Source organism: Plodia interpunctella, chromosome 26 (genome assembly GCF_027563975.2).
Source record: "Plodia interpunctella isolate USDA-ARS_2022_Savannah chromosome 26, ilPloInte3.2, whole genome shotgun sequence".
Lineage (NCBI taxonomy): Eukaryota > Metazoa > Arthropoda > Insecta > Lepidoptera > Pyralidae > Plodia > Plodia interpunctella.
In genome coordinates, this window is record NC_071319.1 from 4,818,652 (window position 1) to 4,841,913 (window position 23,262).

The 23,262-nt window shown below is 33.8% G+C and overlaps 1 protein-coding gene across 4 annotated transcripts in view; it reads right to left on the reverse strand.

Moving 5' to 3' along the window:
- The window catches only part of sm (smooth), a 287,193-nt gene that overhangs the window by 21,711 nt on the left and 242,220 nt on the right, over positions 1-23,262 (reverse strand). For all 4 annotated transcript variants that reach the window (XM_053765034.1, XM_053765035.2, XM_053765033.1 and 1 more), the window contains one exon: positions 21,218-21,269. In XM_053765034.1, coding sequence (XP_053621009.1) covers positions 21,218-21,269 — 52 coding nt within the window. The remainder of the gene's footprint in view (positions 1-21,217; positions 21,270-23,262) is intronic.

The following is a 23,262-nucleotide window of genomic DNA, read 5'->3' on the forward strand; positions in this document are numbered from 1 at the left end:
ATATTAAGGGACAAGATTTGTCCCAAATTATTAGTATGCGAAACATGTCAATCGAAAAGGAATTTCAGTGGAAAGGAAGATATGTTTATAAAGAACCACAAATATCCAAAAATACTGAGATAATCTATAGTACATTTGTAAAAAGAAGCCATGTACATGTTTTGTTGGTCCCTTGAGTGATATTAACTCATATTATTGAATATTTCCATTTCCTTTCAATTCCCTTTTCCACTAACTCTATACATCAATGCTTAGTTCGTGTGACATAACTTCAAGGATGATCCTTTAGTCGAAGTCAGTCACATAAACTATCGAATAATACACAATATAGAGGCAAAAAGCAAAAAGGCAAGTTAATAACGAAGTTATCCCTAGAGTTTGGTACATGTAACTCATTTTCTTTGTCCCCACAAAGAAACATGATTGATCGGGTTAAGCGTGGTTAGAGTTCTCATCGGATTATGGATATGTTACGTCACAGTTCCAATTTCTTCAGCTAGAATTGTTTCCACTTACAAATCTTTTTTGTTTACTTTTAGTTTATCATTTCGAATTCACACAACAGTAACGTCTTCATATCATTTATATATAATAATGCATTAATAATATTATAGCTATATGGATGATTTCTTTTCTTCCTCTCAACCAAATTGTAACTGTGACAAACACATTATGTAAGTATTACGTACCAGTAGTTCTGCTTGTCTGCGTGTCTGCATGCTTATATGCCTGCTGTCTGAATGTAGATACGTCTGTGTAAAGCATTGGATGCGCTGCACTTATAATTTATGGGTCTGTAAGCGCTTTAATAGGCTTTGCATGCATTACCTTCGACTGTACTTTTAACTTCTAAATAAATTATGTTTCTCGTTCTCATAATTTGACTTATTATATATCCGCAAGCTGAGTTTAGCAATAAAACACAATATAAAACGTGGAATATACATGAACACAACACAAGACAGAACGAACAAAATATAACTGTACACAAACTAAAACATGAAGTAAAATTGAAAAGTCAAGTATAACATGTAATAAATATGCTTAAAGTCATAATAATATGTGTAAGTTAAGTTGTTTTACAAGCAGAAAATCCGATCAGGCCTTAAAGCTCAAAATCGTATTGCTTAGAAGGCCCAAGTCTAGACAGCCACATCAAATGTATGTGACGACCTCAGTCATGAGGATACGACTATGGCGATGTTATAGTGTTCATGAATGCATTTGAAAGTTATATAGATAGTGATAGTTAGCATAAAATGAAAAAGTTAAAAAGTATTTTAAAATATTACTTGATGTGAAAAGTCTCTGTAAAGCTGTAATTTCTGAACTGATTTTTTATTATGACTTTGTGATGGATTTTGGCGTTGGAGATACTTAGATCTGGAGTTTTTGCCGTGGATAACAGTAAGTAATAATAAAATACAATTTAAAAAGTAAAAACTAGCTAAATAGATAGACATTTACAAAAATATATGAAATGAAACTGAGTAGATTCCGCTAAGCTGGTTCATATCGGGCGCTGTACAAGCGAGAGGTATCAATCCAGGCAAATCACCCGGATTTCAGTCAATCTCGGAGTTATCAACGAATGGAGACATGATCGAACATGACACACTGTATCAAAGTAGAGCCAAAACCAATGCACGTTGAACATTATCATTTTGAAGAGTGCTTTATATAGATAGATATTTAGGAAAATCTAATCTAATCCGCCAAAGCCCCCAATGGGCCCGCGTGGTGAGTCATGGCCCATGATTAGCCATCAATGATGAAAGCATGTGCAAACAGTGATATTTAAATGATGAGGACCCTAAAGAGCTTGAAACAACAATTTAATTCTTAAGAGCACGATCAAATTCACAAAAAAATGGTGCATTTCAGGCATTCGGCCAACGTCTATATGATAATGAAGTCATTGAGAAAATCTATATAGAAATCCCTAATGCCAGTTTCCTGAAGTACTTCGCACATTAGCCAGGTTATATAAATAGTTTGTGCGAAGTTGCCAGCTCAGCTAACCATATTTGAAAAGTACTTGGGTAAAAGTTTGCGGAGAAGAACTTCTGCCTGACACATTAGTGAAGTTCATTAAGTAAAGTGGTATATTCTAGTTTTAAACTCACAAAAAGCTAGACCTAGTAAAATTTTAACCGACAGAAAGATGATTTTTAGAGCATTTTGAAATTTACAAAAATACAACGATAAAAACTGACACGACGAGACAACAAGAAAATACAGATTTTAAATAATGAATTGAATTAACGAAAAAATAATAATAACTAATTATTTATTGATAAACGAATAACTATTTAAAATATATATTATCAAAGTTGATACAATAAAACATTAAGTTAAGCCAAATGCCTTTAGGTATTAAATCAATCAATTGAATCTGACACAAACTCAACTCAAATAAGAGAAAAAAAACATAAGTGTCGTGTCATTCGATATCTCGGTATCATGTTAGAAGTAGTATAACAAAAAAAAACTTATTTTAAGCGAGAGCAGGACGGCACTAAAACAAAACGCAACCCATAAAACCGGCAAACAGGAGCCAATGACCCCTATTCACACTTGCTATATCGCCCGAGATACGTAAAACATATAAATATGTTTGGGAAATCCAGCTACGTACTGGCAAGCCTTGCTTGACACGTTGCAATTTGTAACACGCTCCCTTGATAGACAACGACCTTAGAGTGAGCGACTATATATAGAGCGTGCATCTTCTTCAGGTCTGGTCATTAGCGGCCTTCGGATTGTTTCCTATTAAATGATCTTCAATTGTTCAATATTGAAGGGCGTGTTACCTTTCAGTTTACGCGATGCTCGATCGGACTATGATCCTATTGTTGTTTAATTGTCGTCAGAGAAATTTTATTGCTTTCAATGTGTGACAATAAATCATATCCGTGCAATAAACCGTTGGGGAGTTCCCACATATGGAGCCGTTCCCGGGTGTACCATCAGATCATGCTTATCATAATAATGCATTCTCATCCAAATTAAACGTGTGTACAGAATTTAAGCTCAATCGGTTAACGATATCTGCTTCGTTGCAAGATTTCACCCGATGTTGTTACATTGCAAGTTAAATAAAAAGCTTGTAAAATGACTACCGATACCGACGATTCGAAAAGTATTTTTCATTTTGATCGCGTCTCAATCATTTTTTTTTCTCAAATAGTTTTCCATCCCAATATCTAGTTAGGCAGACATCGTTTAAGGATTTGTAAACAAAAAGCTATAATAAGAAAAAATAATAATAGGCTAAAGATCATGAACTGATGTGTTAAAATTGAACAGTGATTGCATATATTGATATAATAACAACTTAAAACTCACAAAGTTTCAGTTGTAACTGTAGCCGTTGCCCCAATCTACAGTAAACTACGAAACACGTGCTTGAAAATTATACTAACAAAAGTGATTTGTTAGCTCTGTTTTCGTTGATTGCTGCTCTATAGATGAAGTACTCTAAGACCAGTCCCTTGATAGCATGCGATCAATCGATGGCGATAAGACCTTATTCATCTCTATGCTAAAACCCTATGTTGTAGATAGATTTTTATATGAATAGAATTTGGAATATCGTCAAGATACGTGAAACATAAATCTGTCCTATTTAAATTTCATGTGTTTGACGATTTTATTTATCATTTTCATCTTTGTTTAAATATAAAAAGTATAAGGTGAAATACCAAAATTTTCTTTGAAATCATAACATTATTTTAAACGAACTCACAAAGACACTCGCAAAGATTTTCTTGAAGTAGATAAATATATCTACTTCAAGAAAATCTTTAAATAAAAATTCAAGATATTTCTTAAGCTCTGTAAATATCGGTCCGAGTAAATATTTGAGTCAATCTACTCATCGAGCGCCGAAATCGAGACGATTGGTGACTGATCGTCGGCTCGGATTCGTGATGAACGATAATCGATTCGATCCGAGCCGGGGCTGTAATGCGATATCGCTGTGCAAAGATCATGAAATAGAGAAATGAGAAGGGCCGAGGATGTCAATAAAGAATAAGTTGAAATTTATCTGGCCCTAATAATGTTATTACGTATGACATGTCCAATGAAGAGTGTCGATGATAAGGGTTGATTAGGGATGGGTACAAAAGTTGAAAAAATTTATATAGGGGATGGGAAATCCATACTCATTTTTTAAAATTATTTTATATATAATATGTTTGTAATGAAAAGAACTCAAAAAATACTGGACCGATTTTTACGAAATTTGGCGCAGAGACAGACGAAATCTTCAGAAGTAACATAAGCCACTTGCAGAGACTGTTCCACGCACCAAATAATGAGATAATGATACACTGAAAGTACTAGTCCTAAAATCTGTACCTTCTCGGCCAAGTGCCATTAAGGAGGTGGCGTTAAATCCACAGCGTATCATCGCACTATAAGAGGGAAACACAAGTGTCCAGATAGAAGACATTTCATCAAGACGGTATCTCGTGATTTACCCCGCAAAGCACATATAAGGTACTAAAAATATTGTAGTTTTAAGAGTAAATTTTGTTTTTTTAAGGTTCCGTACTACATAGGAAAAAACGGACCTTTTATAGGATCACTTCGTTGTCCGTCTGTCAAGACCCGTTTCTCAGGTATGCTTAGAGGCATTCAAGTGGAAATTTACACGTGTATCAAACTAGCTGTTGCCCGCAGTTCCGTCTGCTGTAAACTATATTTGACCTCGGTTCACTAATATTCTAAATTTCATGAAATTCAATCAAGCCGTGAAATCGTGACAGAGAGACTTTCGCATTTATTATATAAGTAAGTATGGATACTCGAGTCTACCTACAGTCTCATTTAGTTGTGAAAAATCAAATGTGCTTAAAAATGTGAGTGACAATGTAATCAAAACATATTATAGGGTTGACCTAGAATCATGAAAGTTAAGAGTTAATGTTAAGGAATAGTAAATCTGGTATTCCAGATCTGGTATTCCAAAAATACTAATGTAACATCCAGATTTTTCGGACGTTGCATACTGACATTTAGTAATGCAAATTGGTAAAGTTACTTTACCAATAAAGAACATAGGTAGGAACTTTACTAAAGTATGTCATGCCTCTTTCATACATAACAAAACAGATTTTGATCACGAATGAACGAATGTATTATAATAAATCCCATTTCAGAGACATGTAGCCAACTGCTTTAAAATTAAACAAGTTAAGTAGATATTGTTCGAAATTCCACCATTAGCAGAAATCACAAACCAATGATTATTTGATTCGATTACGATTATTCGATTTGACAGTAATTGAGTCGATGGAAACAACTGAAACTACAGATGAGCAGTGTGCATGTCACACTTAATGCGCATCAAATGTCGAAACTCATATCGATTTTCGAATTCTGTGTCAGATTTGATATTGCAAATCAAGGATACCCTTACACATGGGTGTATACTATAAAGTTAGAGAAGCTTTTGTATCTACAATAGAGCGCGCTCAAAATCCGCGGCCTAATTCCAATTCGATTACGTGAGCGCTATCAAAATTAATTTAGTAAATTTTCTCAATTATTTAAAGGTTTAACACAGTTTCTATATTTACAGAAAATTACAATTGAAAAAATTCAATCGAAATCATCGATCCAACGAACTTTTTCGATTGTCTGTCTGCAAAATGGAGGAAATGAATTTACATACATCCGATAGCGAGAGAATCGGGCCCGATATGTTATGAATTTCAAGAGAAAAAGTCCTTTGTGTGTTATTCCAGGTTATATCCTACCCATGAAACTTTAAATCAAAATCCGTAAATGTTATGCGACTGAATAACAAAAATCCTCACATAGTTACATGCAAGTTTTTGGGCGACTGTGAAACAAATGACGCGCGCTCCACAGCCAACAGCCCCTCTACGTGTTCTATTAGATTATCATCAGTAATGGAGTTGGAGGCATCGAATTAGGCCTCGCTATTTCGTTATGGGACGCAAGACGGTTCTGCAGCTTCGGAAATTTTATTTTCTCAATTCCGAAGACGTATTCTGGAAAGAATTTGTTTGACTCTCTTATCGTCTAATAAAAAATACCATAGTGTGATAATTTTTATATAGAAATTAAATGTTATAGAGATAATTTTTATTTTGTAGCTGTTTGTATAGAAGTGATTGGGATTCGTGCGGACAAATGTGTTTGTAAGTTTTGTTCGAGCGGCCCGCCCCAGCTACGCCCGGGTAAAAACGCAATAAATTATACACCTAAACTATTCCCAGGAATTACACCATCTATTGGTGGAAACCGCATGAAAATCCGCGCACTAGGTTCGCGTCTTTATTTTATAATATGTAGGTAAGGATTTATTGTGCTTCATTACTTAAGTTCATTCATTCAAATAAGCTACGATTTGTAAAACAAAATAGACTTTAATTACTACTTGCATTCTATTATTGTCAATTTTCGGATCAGTTGGAGTGTTTAATGTATCATGACTATGGTTTGGTTGTTGTAGTAACAAGAATATCTTGGAGGGTTTGCCATATCTCCACTCCATAATACTGAAGGAAGCGGTTGAGTTGAACTCGCTTCGTATTACGGGACCTGTTATTAGCCGGGGGCTAAGGGTTGTGATGATAAACAAGGCATTTTTCGGATGCCACCCCCTCTGTCTATTTATAGATAGGGCTGCAAAAATCACATTTAAAGGAGACATATTTTTGTAAAATTTGTATACATTCTCTTAGTTTTAGTTTAATTTGTGTTTTTGTACCAAAAATGGATCAGTATATATATATTTTTTAAAACTTTATTGTTAATGCACATGTAGCATGATATGGAACGCATAATTTCTAAGCGACAATGACACATCAATTTCGAATTGATTTTTATAGATCCAACGATAGATATATATATAGATATTAGTCTGTCCTTTTATATAGTTCTATTTTTAAATCAAATTAATTAACTTAGCTAATAACTGTTTTTCGAACAATTCTTCTTTTGTAAACAAATATACGTGATGTGGCCAAGATTTTCCATTTAAAATATTATGTTTTTTTTTTTATTCTGGCAACCCTACCGTACAAGACAATAACAAAGGGAAGCCCGTCACATGCGGATTGAAGGCTCAATATTAGAGTGTACTTGACGAGTTTTGTACAATATGTTTAAAAGATAAAAATATACACAAACGAAGAACATCCCCCGCGCTCCACCCATTCTTATCGAATGGAAATTTCCGCTAATAAAATACATGGTAATTTCCAATTTTTTGTCGTTTCAATAAAAGCTTGTCACATAAATTATTTTTTTTATAATAGGCACAGTCAACTTTATGTCAAGTTAACCTGAAATAAACAGTGCAGTAAAAGTAGTGAATTTGCAATTAACATCTTAGCTATTTCCCTTAGATAGCGTAAAGTAAATACGCTATTAAAATAATAACTAGATTGAAAATTTAAGAAAACCCCTCCGAAGTTGCTGGCATCATCTCATCTGCTAGAAAAGAGGCAGTTCCCAAATTTTCCATACATAGCTAAGAAATTGTAAGGACAAACGTTGAAATGAAAAAAGGCGCCTATATAATAAAAAGAACATTTAATAATGTTATAAACAATAACAACGTTTAATGAATGAAAAAAATAGTCTATCAGTCACTTTGAAGGCGAAGTGTTGAAGCGAAAAAGGTTTCGACACCCAACGTGGGACGCTGTTCAATTTTCCCTTTTATAAAAAAAATCCCTTTGCCTTTGTAATGAACAGGGCATCTCATTAAAACTTTTAATGAAACAAAGATACTACGTAAACACTGTTTGAAGATAAAAATGGGACATTTTTAATAGGTCCACAATTTTGTATGTAGCATTTACAAAAATAAGTTTCAGCTCGGGCTCTATAGAAGTTACAAATTATTTATTCTATGTAGCTCTATGTTTGTTTTTAGAACTTATTTAGATTTAAATTTGTAAGTTTAATTGGGTAAGTTTTTAAGTTATTATCTTACCTATATCTTAATATCTAAGTTTAATTGCCCCAAGACTTAAACTTGAGCGGCCTTAAAATTTTTTGTACGAACGTCACGTTAAAAGGCATTTTTTTTGTTATGGTCTATTGTTTAGTAACTTTTTTATAAAAACTATGGAATAATTTGAATTCTTCTTCTTCTTTTTCAGTGTGTTAATTGATGTGAGAATTTTGTCTTTTTACTAAAAATGAATAAACCAACCTATTTTGCAGCTCCACAACATACTTGCCTGTTCCATACATTATGTTCATTAGGCGTATTGCCTTATCTTAAATAATTATAATTAATAAGGTACCGTCCTTAAGACTAATTAAATCATTGTTATTCCAGTAACAACAGAATCTAATTATATCATAATTGAAATCCTTATTAACAAGACACATTACAACTTACTAAGTTATTAAACGTACGAATTTGACTATTTCTGGTAGACGTACCAGGCTTAATACTTACTTTACTTGCTTAATATCTTGAGTGGTTCATAAAACATGTTTAACACAAGTTTAAGACTAAAAATTGGTTCTAAGGTACACGACATTAGAATAATCTAAACCACTGAATCCACCTAAAATAATTTTGAACACAAAACAGTATAATTTAGAAATAGTACGAGTGTCCAACATCTTTCGAACAACGACGACAACAGCAACAAAGTAGAAGGGTTTTTTACATATAATTGAATAAAATATTGAGGATAGTACACTCGATAGAGACGACGGGCGGACGCTATGAATACTAAACGCGGTGGGAAATATAGAATACACAAAGGCTTCATAACCAATCTAAATCTATAAAAAATTGGTAGAGAGCTTTGTCTGTACAAAGGAGATAATAAAGAAAAATAATTATGGTGGATCTTTATGGGACTAATACAGCAATTTTTTTTTGTCTGTCGGTCTATCATTCTGTCTGTATGTTAGTTCGCGCATCACGCAAAAACTACTGATTTGAATTTGATGCGATTTCTTTGGTCTAACTTAAAATCTGGTATAGGTTTCATCGCTTAGAACCCGTGATTATAAGTTGCGTTCGAAGCCACACAGTTACGCGGGCAAAGCCGCGGGCAAAAGCTAGTCAAATACTAATAGTCTTTCTATCTTATCAAGTCGGTTATTGCTAAAACTAGTGTCAGATTTTACTCAAATCGCATCTGATATGACTTTTATAACTACCATTATCTGATGGCAAATTTCTTAATGGCATCTGAGCGTTTTCCCGATTATTTCCTTAGCCGTTGAGCGTCGGAGCCCATTGACCGCTTTCCTACATTGTTGTCTCCACTTCGCACAATCATCAGCATGCCTAGTGCCCTAGTGACAAGTGGAGCTATCCGCTAAAAAATAAGCACATAAAACCGCTATATTCTTTAAGACTAAATACCATCAAAAACTTCCTGTAAAAAACCCAAGTCTCGCAGCTTAGTTTTTCTACCGTAATAAGTAGTGAGATCCATGTATCCATAAGGGACCTTCTGTCTTAAGTTATTATCATATCAATATTAAAAATCTTTTACGTTTTAAATAAAAAGATCGACTTGGCTATCGCATGAAAACACAATCTATCAAAAAGTAATACATATTATATTGTAATTGTTTAGTCTATGGCGCCCCACGCGATTGAAACTCTCGTCTCCAAAACTGTGTAATTTACATTATTATATTTTCTTATTTATAAAGAGATTATTATAAAAGAAAGAAAAAAAAAACTCATACGCATATTTTATGTTTCACCTCTAGTTTATTACTGGTTTGTGACACGGGTGATACACAGCGGAATTGAAATTACAAGTACCCATATTCTATTTATCATTTTTTATTAAACATGACCAGGACAATGAGAATTTAAATGTCCAAATTATCATAACGACATGTTTTTTCGTAAGCCATTCCTGTTATGATAGAGTACATCAACTCAACGCTTTCCGGAACTGTTACTGCTAAAACGACAGGCACTTTATTACGATTCATTTATTTTGTAATCCGATAAACTACTAGGGGTCCTTTTAAACCAAGCGCTCGAGAAAATCCAACTCTAACAACCAACGTTTAAGATTCAAAATTGATTAAGCAGAATAATACGACAGCGAAATGGCACTGACTTTTCAATGGACAAAGGCCTTAAAATTAGTAAAAATAAAGTTGGTTTTTCCAGTCCTTGTGTGTCCGATGAATATTTCAGTGGTTTTAGACGTGGCGTGATAAGTTCGCGGGGACTGGTAGTTTTTGTTCTGAACGTAGAATGTCACGGAAGGTGGATACAAGCAGTTACATCAACTGGAAATAATACATTAAAATCAACCAACCTCACCCATAAATTTTAGTTGGGCAAAGATTTATAAAAACCTTCAGGTATGGATCGTTTAGCTATAATTTATATATTAATCACTTTATGTACACATAGATAGAAGAGGCAGACAGTAAATAGGAAGTTGAGTACAAAGATGTTGCTTGTATATCAAATGAAATTTGTTTCAGCAAAACCACAGTTGAAAAGAAAGGTGGAAAATGGTGTTGCAGAAAAATACACAAAGAAAAATTATATGCACCCTTGACATTCTTATCATAATAATGCATTGTCACTAAACGTGTGTACTTTCCGACGACCTCGGTGGCGCAGTGGTAAAGTGAGAGCCCCTGAACCGAGAGGTTCCGTCGCCGGTCAGGTTATGATGGAAAATGATCTTTTTCTGATTGGCCCGGGTCTTGGATGTTTATCTATATATCTATTTGTTATAAAATATAGTATCGTTGAGTTAGTATCCCATAACACAAGTCTCGAACTTAATTTGGGGCTAGCTCAATCTGTGTGATTTGTCCTAATATTTATTTATTATTTCCAAAATTTCAGCTCAATGGGTTGAAGATTCAAAATTGAGTTGCTAGATTTCACCCGAGACATAGTTAACTTGCAAGTTAAATAAAATCTTGTAAAAAGATGTTGTCACTTCCAGTATTGGTACCCTCGATTCGCGGCTGGCACGGCCGTCGCGCCCAATTCGTAAATTTATGACAGATATAGTACGGAACGGAATGGAAGAGAATGGATGGAATCATATTCAATCTGACAGCAAAATATGGGAAAAAATCTATGGGACACAATAGCTCGTAAGTATTACTGCAACCTTCTTTAACTAAACTTGAGAATTTCTACGTCAATTACGGCGGACTAAGTTTGCACTGCCCGTTGTTAACATTATAACTTCAGTCACCATATTTTTCACCATTTCGTAAGAAATAAATTACTATTCGTTTCCATTAAAGATGGCTTAATAGAAGAAATAACTTCGTTGCACACAGCAAATCAAAAAAGTATATAAGACGAAAACTTTTTCAAAGAGAAAACTTTTTTTCAAAGAGAAAACTTAAATGCAACGGTGAACTTATCCCATGAAGGCATCTCTTCAAGTCAACCGGTCAATAAATGAAACAGATACATTTTCTCCTTTCGCAATTTATTTAATACAGCTAAGATTACAGAAATATTATCTGCAATTATAATTTCAACATTTCACAGAAACGCAATAAACGACTTTAAAATTTAATCGTATCTTCAATTTTCCGAATCAGATATCAGAATACGGACGCTTCTTCTAAAGCAAAGTCTACAACCTGCAAGATCACCTTTGGGAAATCGAAAGATCCTATTTGACAACAACACCGACGCTTCCAGAATTGAAAAGTGGAAGTTTCTCAACTTTATTTGCTTTGCCTCCTGATGCATTGCGAATCTAACAAGCCGATCCGTAGCACAATCGCGCATCAACTTGTGAAACTCATTGTGCGATCGAGATTTACACAGTGATTCGAGAAAGGGTGATTCATTTACAAGCTTTATTTAGTTTCACCTGTTTCGATGTTTGCATGTCTGTCTGTAATCAAAGTTAGATTTCTCCTACTTCCAGTTGTCCTACAGAGTAGAAATTTTCGACGTCGCTTCAGTTTCCACGACAATGCATTATTATGATAAGCATGACCCTGACGGTTTACATCACGGACATGGGTTTTTCGTCAGGCGTTAAAGGCCGCAAGATCTCTCTACCGAAAATAAAACCTTGTGGCAAAAACGACATTTTTGTAAAAATAACTTTTTTTTTAAATTCACCTTATACAGTCTTTGCACAGTAAAGATTTATTAATTAGGAGAGTATTATAATTCAGCTTCGAATTCTATGATAATCAAACGTCACAAATCAGAAACATTTTCACATCTATTAACAAGGTGAAGCCTATATATAAAGTCTTTCAATAACCTTTCCTGATCCTGAAAAACATTTAAATCAATAACTATATAACTGTGTCTTATATCTTAACATTGAAAAAAAAGAATAACACCGCACATTATATCTATTAAAGAGTCGCTCACTACGACATTTTTCATATCTTTACGTAAAAAAAACCGGATGAGCTTGGAAAACTAATACACGGCAACCCTAACTGCGCGTAGTTTCCCTGAAGAAAACTCCTAACTACCTGTAACTTTGCTTGTTCGTAATCCATTTTCCACTGTTCCAATAAAAACTGTAACTGCGTCTTTTACGTGGAAACGATCGTGTTTTAACAGTATAAAAGGATATAAGACATTCTGAAACAATAGTTGATCCACGCTTATTCTACAATTCAAGCTCTAGCCAGAAAGAGAGTAGCTTCATACAATACAATAATACTTTATTGCACAAATTAGTTACATTGTATAAAAAGTATCATACATATTATGATGACCTCGGTGGCGCAGTGGTAAAGTGCTTGCCTTTGAACCGTGAGGTCCCGGGTTCGATCCCCGGTCGGTGCCCCGACCTTTTTCTCATTGGCCCGGGTCTTGAGGTTTGAGTGCATATAGGGATGAATAGAAGCAAGTGGATTTGTCCGGAGATGGTGTATCATTTGTCAAAAAGAATATTAAGTGCGAATTATTATATCTCCAACTGCAGGCTTTCTGTACGCATATCAAGTGATGTAAATAATAAATAAATAAATAAATATATTAGGACAAATCACACAGATTGAGCTAGCCCCAAAGTAAGTTCGAGACTTGTGTTATGGGATACTAACTCAACGATACTATATTTTATAACAAATACATATATAGATAAACATCCAAGACCCGGGCCAATCAGAAAAAGATCATTTTCCATCATGACCCGACCGGGGTTCGAACCCGGGACCTCTCGGTTCAGAGGCAAGCACTTTACCACTGCGCCACCGAGGTCGTCAAAGTGTGTGAAGAAATAGTGTAAGTGCGAGTAAGAAAAGTGCAAATAAATCAACTTTATGATATGGGATTTAAAATTTTTCTCGATTAAAGAAAGATCTTTCCTTTTTCGATTAAATAAAATAAAATATTTGTCTTCCATTGAGGAGCTATCGTCTGGAGTTAAACGGTCACGTCGCAGACATACGCAACAAATAGTGAATTTATTTGCCAATAAAACAACATTGTCTGCATCAAATACAAAGAAAACTGAGGAAGAGCTCGCGTAGCCAAATGGGATAGACAATTTCCATATAACTTACCGGCCTATCTCATTCAAAGCCGCAATATTTGTGTTGTAAAACCGAGTGCACGTTGAGTGACAAAAGATATTGTCACAAATTATTTATCGTATGTGTCTAATACGCGTTTTCTTTAATGCAAAACGAAAGAAAATGCCGATGTCTACAGTTTCCAGTACTACGCGTAGTAAAACCTTACATATATCCATAAACAAAAATATTACAATAGGTATAGCAAGAAGAGGCACTCATGTCGTCTTTGGAATCATTCCAGAAATTTAACAACAGCCCAGTAAGGTTGTACTTTACGGATATCCGGCGAGGGTCGTGCCAAAAATCATCATTATACCTGCCCGGGTGAATTTTATGTGATCTCGAGATAGTTTATGTACTAGAACTTTATATTTTTGGCACTAAAATAGTTACATGTCTGGAATAATCTTGGGAAGCTTGGTATAATATGAAATTAAAATTCTTTATTTTCAATAATCGATATAATACATCTGTTATTGATTTTACCAATTTGTATTGTTTTAGGTTTGATAAAAATTATGATAATGATAATAGTAAAAACTATAAACTTTATTGCCAGACCCGCAAAGGAGAATCCAAGTTATCACGAATAAATTAAATCATTATGAAGCTCAAAATTTCGGAGTTGAATATCTAAGTGAGCTATCACTTTCACCTACATTCTGTTCTTTCTTCAAAATTGTATTCTTTTACTACGAAATACATAAACTATATCACAATGGAAAATATTTCAACCTAAACGTGATGATAGAAATGAATTCTAACTACACTCAGTGAAGCGAAGCTCAGCCCATACCATTACAAAATAATGAAAACATAGAACCATTACTGAAAGACAATTCTTTCTTATGTTTTCTATTATTTCTTATGCACTAGTTTAAACAACGTATGAAAAAAGAATCTGTTGATTTATTCGAAATGTATCAATCATTATATATTATCAATTTGAAAATAAAAAGACAATCTACATACTAAAAGCTAGTCCGTGGTCGCCTTTTTTAAAGAGTCACGACACTGTGCCTTTTAAGAGATCGCATATTATGTTATCTATATTCGAGTTATCATTATATTTATATGGCTCGTAATTCGATGGATTAATTTAAATTTAAAAATACGCAGACTTTTTCTCAATATTCTGTATCTGCTCTATCTGGAACTGCGCGATAATATTTGAGTTTCTCTCTACCGGGTTTTATTTGAAACTGTTGATTTTCGCAGGAAATTAACTTGCACCGATATGAAATGATATGAACTGGAGTGCGACAGTGCTTATTATCATATCCAAATGGAACTTTTAATATGAATGTGAAGTACTAAAGCTTGCACTTTCACATTAGCTGTGGATAAAATAAATTCATTTGGGTCTGTCTGGCTGATACTGAAAAAATAAATTCATATTAATTCCAATACGATTAAAATCTTGCGAATAAAACATTTATTAGTAGACGATATTATAATCGCTTCTGTTTCTGACAAATTAACAATTAGATGAGGGATATCCGATTTACAATTTGGTGGAATATTATAAAAGCAAAAGCTTTTTATGTAATGAAATTCTTTCCTTTATAAATTAAGTCAAAACGTCAAAATAATTGAATAGAGTAACCAATAGCTCATTAGGACGACAAAGGCATCCAAGTATTTGCATTCCCCTTTATTGCGCGCATTTGAAAGGCCTTCATAAAAATCTCGAGAGAAAGTCGCGAGCCCTTCACGCCTAATGGTCTAGCCCACAGACTTAGTGAACAATTTTACTGTATATTTCATTATTTTTGAGTTTTTATGTGTCAATCTCTAGGGTTTGGTACTCAACCAGATGAAATTATGCTAAATATTTTCCCAACTTATAACAAAAACATGACGTTTGAAAACCGTATTGAATTTTTTGTAAAAATAAACTTACCTACCCTACCTAAACTAACAAAAAAAAAACGTGTGCTTTAAAGCCTAGTACCTTCTAAACGTAATTTAATATTTATTTATTTAAACTTTGAGTGCATAAGGCTGGACTGTGTAAGGTACGCAGTATGTAAATATGTACGCGGTGTATAAATTTTAATTATTTGAATATCACCACGCCTGTTAATGTATAAAATTTGAATTTGATGTGAGTGAGATCGTATTATTAAACTCTAAATCCTCTTTTCTCCGAGTCCTCACGAAGACCAAGAGGCAAGTCCAGAGAGAAGATTTCTTATTGCAATTTTTCTAATAGTCATTATATGACAATACGCTAATAATAGAATGCATGAATTCTGCTGTCCTAGAAGGACCATAATTTGTCCATGATGAAGACATTCAAATTCTTCCTAACTCTGCGTCCGGAAGCAAGAAGGCGGCCGGCGAGTGTTGGGGGATAGGAAATTGCACTCGGTTTGCGGCTCCTGACCTCCTTATTGTATGGAAATTGTCGCCAACACCGTCTGCGTAAAGGTACGTACACAAAGGAAACGCAGACAATTCGTGTTTGGCTTTGATGCTTCGTCTAGTTTTAAATATACTCTTTAGGTGACTTAAAATCAATGTATGTCTGTATATCTGTCAGTCTTATTTGTGTGTAGTTATGTTAAATCAGAGAAGATTACGATAAATTGGTCTGCTCCTAGTAAGCGAGTTTAAACCACTTCATAGTTTACGTTTAATTTTCAGCCTACATCAATCCACTTATGGGTATAGCCTTCCATCTTTTGCGCCACTTCCTCCGGTCCTATGCCAGTTTCATACACCGCTTTCCCGGGACCCAAATAGTGTCTTCTGACCAAGGGTCTGGTGGGTTACAAACCGGCTCCTTCAGTGTTTTGTTCTGTCGTTGGTCTTCTACATTTATCGTTTCATAATTGTCATCATTACAACGTATAAAACATGGTTTCTACCGAGCGAAGCCGAGACTCTACTACTAAAATACTCTACAAAAATTATTCTCGCCTTGCCCAACGTAGTAAGTTGTGATAATACACGTAAGCTTAATATCAAAAATTTTAATGTCTCAATAACTTCATTCAGATAAAATATTCCTTTTCCAATCTAAAACCGAATAACACTGAATCTGTCCATACATAATGTTAACCTACTTTTAGAAATGGCGTATTATGTTTCGAAAACAAGGCAATATTGTACGAATGCATTGGAATTCAATTTATTCCGGTGCATTATCCCAACTTTCCAATCTGGAAAGATTTACCTGTGCACTGGAATTTTTAGAAGTCCGTAAATAAAACTGACTGAACCCCTGGCATAGCAAAAATTTGAAAGTAACATCCCTGAACGAATTACAGTATGCTGACTAAATTTACAATTCGTTTAAAAATTATTAGTTTTGGGGTTATTACTTACTACATGGGATGTGTAGACATCGATCTTTAAATGAATATCCATAGCCTATGAAGCAGTTAGGATTAAGTTTTTTTTGTAACATAACTTTGTAAATACTGTAAACTCATGTTTCTGCAAATTGTCTTTGCCTTTGATGCGTTGAAAACGAAGAATATTTCTAACTCTTTCCGTTAGAAATTTCAAGTTGAGTTCACACGTATTTCAGTAACATACAACATTTGCATACATTATTATCTCGCCTGCTTCCAATGGAGATACGCAAAGACTAGGAATTTCCATATGCTACGATCCTGTTAAATCTCTCAGACTTATCAAATTTATACAATGAAAAAACAAATTTCATTTCATATACTTTTGTCATAATAATTAAAATTAAAGTACGGAACACTCTTTTATACTATTCAACGGATGTTGAATAGTTCAAGAAGTTTCTGCAAAGAATATCTTGTTTAACATTCATTTTTATGAAACGTTGTTACATAACTAGTTTTTCTTCGTAACTTCGTTTCACTTCAATAGTTTTTGACTAGCGATCTGGGATTTATTGGATCGCTTCAAAATTGGCGCCCAACGTGGAACTTCTGTAAAAGTTTCTACTTTGTTATTTGTATTACTTCTGAGAGTAGTGAACTTCTGAGAGAGTAAAGTGAGTACTTCTAAGATTAATATTTTATGTAGTTTTAATGAACTCAATACACTAAGATGTTTTCAGAGACTTATTTACTACAAAGACAAAGACAAATATCATTGATTTGCAAAAACATGAGTTTACATTTTTTTACAATGTGGTGTTAAAAGAAAAACTTAATCCTACATGTTTCACCGTTCACAGGTATGTAAATTTAAAATGCTATCATCCCCCAAAACAAAATCGAATAAATACATGTAACTAAATTTTTATCCGAGTACACAATACAAATATAATTGTAATAAAGTGTTTAGATACAATAAATTATAAGAATGACATTAAAATGGAAGAAAATACAGCAGTGACTGATTAAGGTACTGATAAAAATCGAATTAAAATCACTCGGTTACGGTTTTTGTACACAATAACCAATAATAATCGCCTATCAAATCGCATTGAAACGCCATAAATACCGCAACAATCTAACTAATGGGTGTTATACTAACAAATAGAAATTACCCCAATTCTCTTTGTCATGACCAACTGGCTGGATGCATGCCGAATTCGGCTGAATTATCATCGGACGCAAAGAATATAGCTGACCAATATACATTGATCTGTCTAAACCAATACAAGATAGTACAGCTCAGTTTTTTGTTAAAGTTCTATGTAAGCTGGTCTGCATTGAATTATATGCAGAATTCGTTATGAAAAAGTGCAAATTTATGCTAAGTGCATCAACCAACATTTGGCTCGATCCGGTCTTTTTCAGTCCTTCTCTGTTCGAGATGATTTTGGAAATGGATGGATGGATGAGCATAAAAAATGAATGGCAATGTTGTATTTATTTAAATCGTATGCCTTTTACAGTCGTTCGATATGTTCATTACAATCATTAATTAATGAATTATGTTTTTAATCCAAGTGATATATGAATTATGTATTGGTAAATATAAATAGACAGTTAAAATGTTTATTTGTACACACAATGGCCACTAAGGCATACACAACTATCTAACAGACCTTAAGAAATCATTCGTTTCGCAATAATAAAACACTCAATATAAATTATTTTATTCATAGCGACCTAAAGTAAATTTAAAAGCCTTTTAAAAATAGATCCAGTGTTGCCATAAAAGTGAATTCATTATAACCTTAAAAGCGCTTTCCCTCCAACCAAGTTGACTTCCGGCGAAGGCGGCACACTTCCGCCATGGGAAATTGCAAATCTCTAGATTACTTTTAGACTCAAAAAGTATGCTTGATATGAACAGTTTATAATACCCGTTATAATGCCTATGATCATTAGTTTATTTATTTGCAAATTATTACATTAGACACATTTTATTTGCCATGGAAAATTCTACTCGTGTCATTATGAATCCTGTATATTATAGCATTTTACATCGACCACCACTTGCTTCCGGTGAAGGAAAACATCGTGACGAAACTTCTGCTCTAGTTGACGATTCATCAGCTACAATGTACAATAGAGAGGAAAATGCAAATAAAACAATTATTATTGTCAAGAAAGTCGTCATATCGTATAATGCCAAATTCAAATTTCTTAATTCAACTTTGGATGATATACATCACTCATTTACGTCAAAAATTTCTTAAAACGAAGTCTATCGCCGACTTCCAAAGCCCAGATGAAGAAGAAACGGTGCAACATACTTCACCGCAGCCATTTTCTACTTTAACCCTCAGCAATAGCATTATATACACAATCTACAACGATACTACATACAATAGACGGTCGTTTTAAGACTGACACCGAAGGACCAGCACCCGACAATGTCAGTGTGACCGACTCGAGGAAAATACTTTTAAAACACTTTTTAAAAGTTAACAAAAGCCCACGCAGTCATCTTTTGTTACCAACACTTTTCACTTGGAAATAAAGAATATTCTTAAGAGGGTTGTATTATATATAAAAAACCTTTTTTATATAATGCATTAATCTTTCCACTTCTAACCGTTGTGAAAGATTTCTATATAACATTGTAGAAGTTTTAACAAAAACAAAAATTGGTTTTGTTGATAGAGAGTATATAGTTTTGGAAATTATCGGATGAAGAATAATGGAATTTATTGTTAAAGTATTAATAGAAATGAATTTAATATATACTACTATATATGAAACCCATTTTTTGTTAAGGGCGTTTCATGTTAATTTTTTTCTGTAAATAATAATTTAAAACTTCTATGAAATTAAAATAAAAAAGTTAATGAATACCTACATAATACACTAAATATTTAGAACAATTTTGTCGATTTACGTTTGATGTTAGAACTTCTCTGTGAATTTTGTTCGAGTTGTGTTGTGCCATGTTGCGGCTCCAATCGACAGTTTCTCATTTATTATGATATTTTGGATTTTTTCCTGTATCTATTAGTTTCACAAATAAAAACTTCTAACAATACAAACTGCGAACTGGAGCCCGTGTGAATAAGTATTTAGTATTTTTGATAATAAGGCACTTGAAATTATACTAATTTGTATATTATAGAGAATTCAAACGGCAATTATATCAAGCCAGTATTTTTTCAAGGGATTATTAGGGTTTATAAATATGCATATAAAATAAATTTAAACATATAATTCTATTTACTTACTGTAATTATAATAACCTTTCCAATAAATATATTTTTCTTTAGTAATAAAAAAATAATTTTTTGGAAAAGTTAATATTAAATTTGATCCCCTTCAATTTATAAAATACAAACACCTAGCTACATACCACATAATTGATGAAAACGTAAAAAAAATACATAAATTATGCCAGTAGTTTGTAGGTTTGAGAAAAAATATTTAATAAATTATTCAAAGCAAAAAAGTGTTTATTTTGGTCTAATTTAAGATTATTGATTCATAGATTATATCTCCATAAGAACCAATAGACAAACTATTATCATTTTTTGTTTTCTTATTTGTCAAATCATATAACAAAGCTTTAATAAATCAAGTGATATATTGAACAATATCCACGTCTATCATACGAATCGGTGCTATTGTTTATCTATTGTCTATCGATTCCCGCGATCGACGGGTTAATATCTCATAATTAATTTGTCAAAAATATGATATTTTACGATTTCACATGTGGTATGTAGTGAACGTAGGGACGTTACACGTGAAAAGCTACCATATGGAAGGCAGTCTTATACTGATCCTTACTTATTATAAAAAGAAGGTAGGGTTTGTTGCGTCTGTCTGCATGAACGCGATAAACTCATAAACTACCAGACGGATCTCACAATTCAATAGGTAGTGTGATTTCTGAGGAAGGTGTATAACTTATTACGGTTTATCCGAACGAATCCTGGAGGTATTAGGCTAGTCTATTACAAGTTTATTTGTTAGACAAATTTAAAAAACCCGACTTTCAATATTTATTTCCTTGCAACTTTTGAACGGCTGAACTGATTTCGATCAAAGAAATCTAAGAACCACCGCATAACAATTAGCTATCAAACAAAAAAACCTGATCCAAATCAGTTCACCAGTTGATGAGCTACGGGGCCATGTACACAAACAGACAGACACACACACTTAGCAGTCAAACTTATAACACCCCTCTTTTTGCGGGGGTAAATAAAATGAGCTAGTGAAACTGCGACCTTCATCCACGGGGTACCTTTTCTCGCGGAAAGTCGCAATGAATTTATATAAATCCTATGTCCACAAAAGTCAATAAAGTTCTGTCCCTATGTCAATACAATACTCACATGTGTAGTCCCAACTGTCCTGGTCGTTTTTGAACACGTTCAATCTCTCCGGCTGAAACAACATTTGAACAGATTACGGTATTTTACATACGATTTTATAGGATTTAGGTATACACATATAAAATTCGAGGCAGTGCTGGTTTAAGAATTTCTGATGAAATTAGGAGTTATAACCTTTTTCTCTCATCCTCGCGTAATCCCGGTCACATTCGGGGTTGTGAGGCCGCGAAGCCCGTGATCAACGTAAAAAAGAAACCGAAGATTTGGCAAAGACGTCTTTAGAATTTTTTTTTTGTTTTAAACTTTTACAGCGCCCCTACTTTTTCTCCCCTACTCTCTACTTTCACACGATCTTCGGCATCCTAAGTTGTCAGAACATTGACATCTTCTGTAAATACATATTTAAACATTTTCCAAAAAAAAACAATTGTACAGATAAATGGCTGTGCTAGTGTTGGCGGCGACACATACATTGCATCACATATAAAATGTAACCGCGTTAATCACAATATTTGGCAAAGGGCGCAAGAAAGGAGGCGCCACACAAAGATTTGTTTACGAGCTGTAAAGTGTTACATTTTATTTAAAAAATTGTATAATTGTTTTTTTTATTTTTTATAATTTACTGGCGGTAATGCTGGCTGGCGTCATTGTCAGTGTCAGTGGAATAAAAAACTTTCAATAAAAAACTTTTAAACAAGAATGTTAACCATTAATTCGGTCGTTCCGTAAAATTGATCGATTCATAATTAGTTTATTTTTAAAACTGGAATAAATTTCGCTTTGAGTATCGATAAAACCTATGTTTTCACACGTTCGACAAATAATTGCGTATACCAACCAATACAGTTCAGAGCAAAAAAGCCGGCCCAATTTATTTTCTAAACAACATTCTAAAATTGAAATTTCAAAAAATTCAAACCGCATTCGGAACAAAACTGTTTTGTTCCTTTTTTGAATGCAATACTCGGTTTATATACGTGAATTCCGTAGGTCGTAACTCTAGCTAGGGTTACCAGTCTAATATATCGTTTTCGGGTGTCTGCGTTCCGGCGGTTCGGTTGGCAGCGCCGATGGTCGACGGTTGTCAGACTGCGCTAGATATGGGGGCAAAGCTTGGATGTTGTATTACGATAGTCAGAAAAATGACGACAATAAAAGAAGGTAGTCGACCCAAAATGCTATAGATTTCGATACTATTAATTTTATTAAATACTCTATTTATGAAAAAGAAAGTTTATATAATAATGCTGTCGAATTTTAAAAGAAAAAAAAAACTTCGTAGCCTATGTGCAAAAACATGTTGTGTTAATCGATGTGTATGAAAATGTTGACGTTAATGATGATTATGGCTATGTATAAAATCATTATAGTACATTAAGGATACTTGAACAGCTTAATAATAATTTCAAATGCTTCTTTAATCAAGTGATATTTTCTAACATAGACGTTTTCATTATCCTGCGTATAACAAGTTTTATTTCATACAATTTTTCACACCACATTTAAATAATACTTATATATCTCCCAAAAGGCTACCAACTACTAGCATCATAGATCATTTCGGAATGATCACTGCTGACCACTCGTGGGCTGGAAAGCCACGATTAAACAAGTGTTGGACTTTCGTGGGTGATATAACACGCGAAGTTGTAAAGTGTCGTGTAACAAGAAAAGCATCTAAGTTATATTTTTAAATAATTTATTTTCAATACAAGAATGTATGTAGTCTGTTTTAATCGATAAAAAGAGTCAATTCTTTATATTTTATTGGAATTAAAAATAAATCATTTAACGATATAAATAAGACGCATTTCATGCAAATAATTCTCGCGACATTTCACCACAAAACACGCCACCCCCTTTTCTCATAAGCTCATCAGCGTGAGGAAACGAGCTGATTGCGCCGCAGTTTGTCATGGCGGCCATTTGCGGCACAAAGTGCTAGCACTCAAGTGTAGTATAGCTCTCGAGGTAAGCGCGGTTTGTCTCTGGCTCCTTTGTCGCCGATGGTGTTACACGTAGCGGCCGGGAAAGGGGAACGT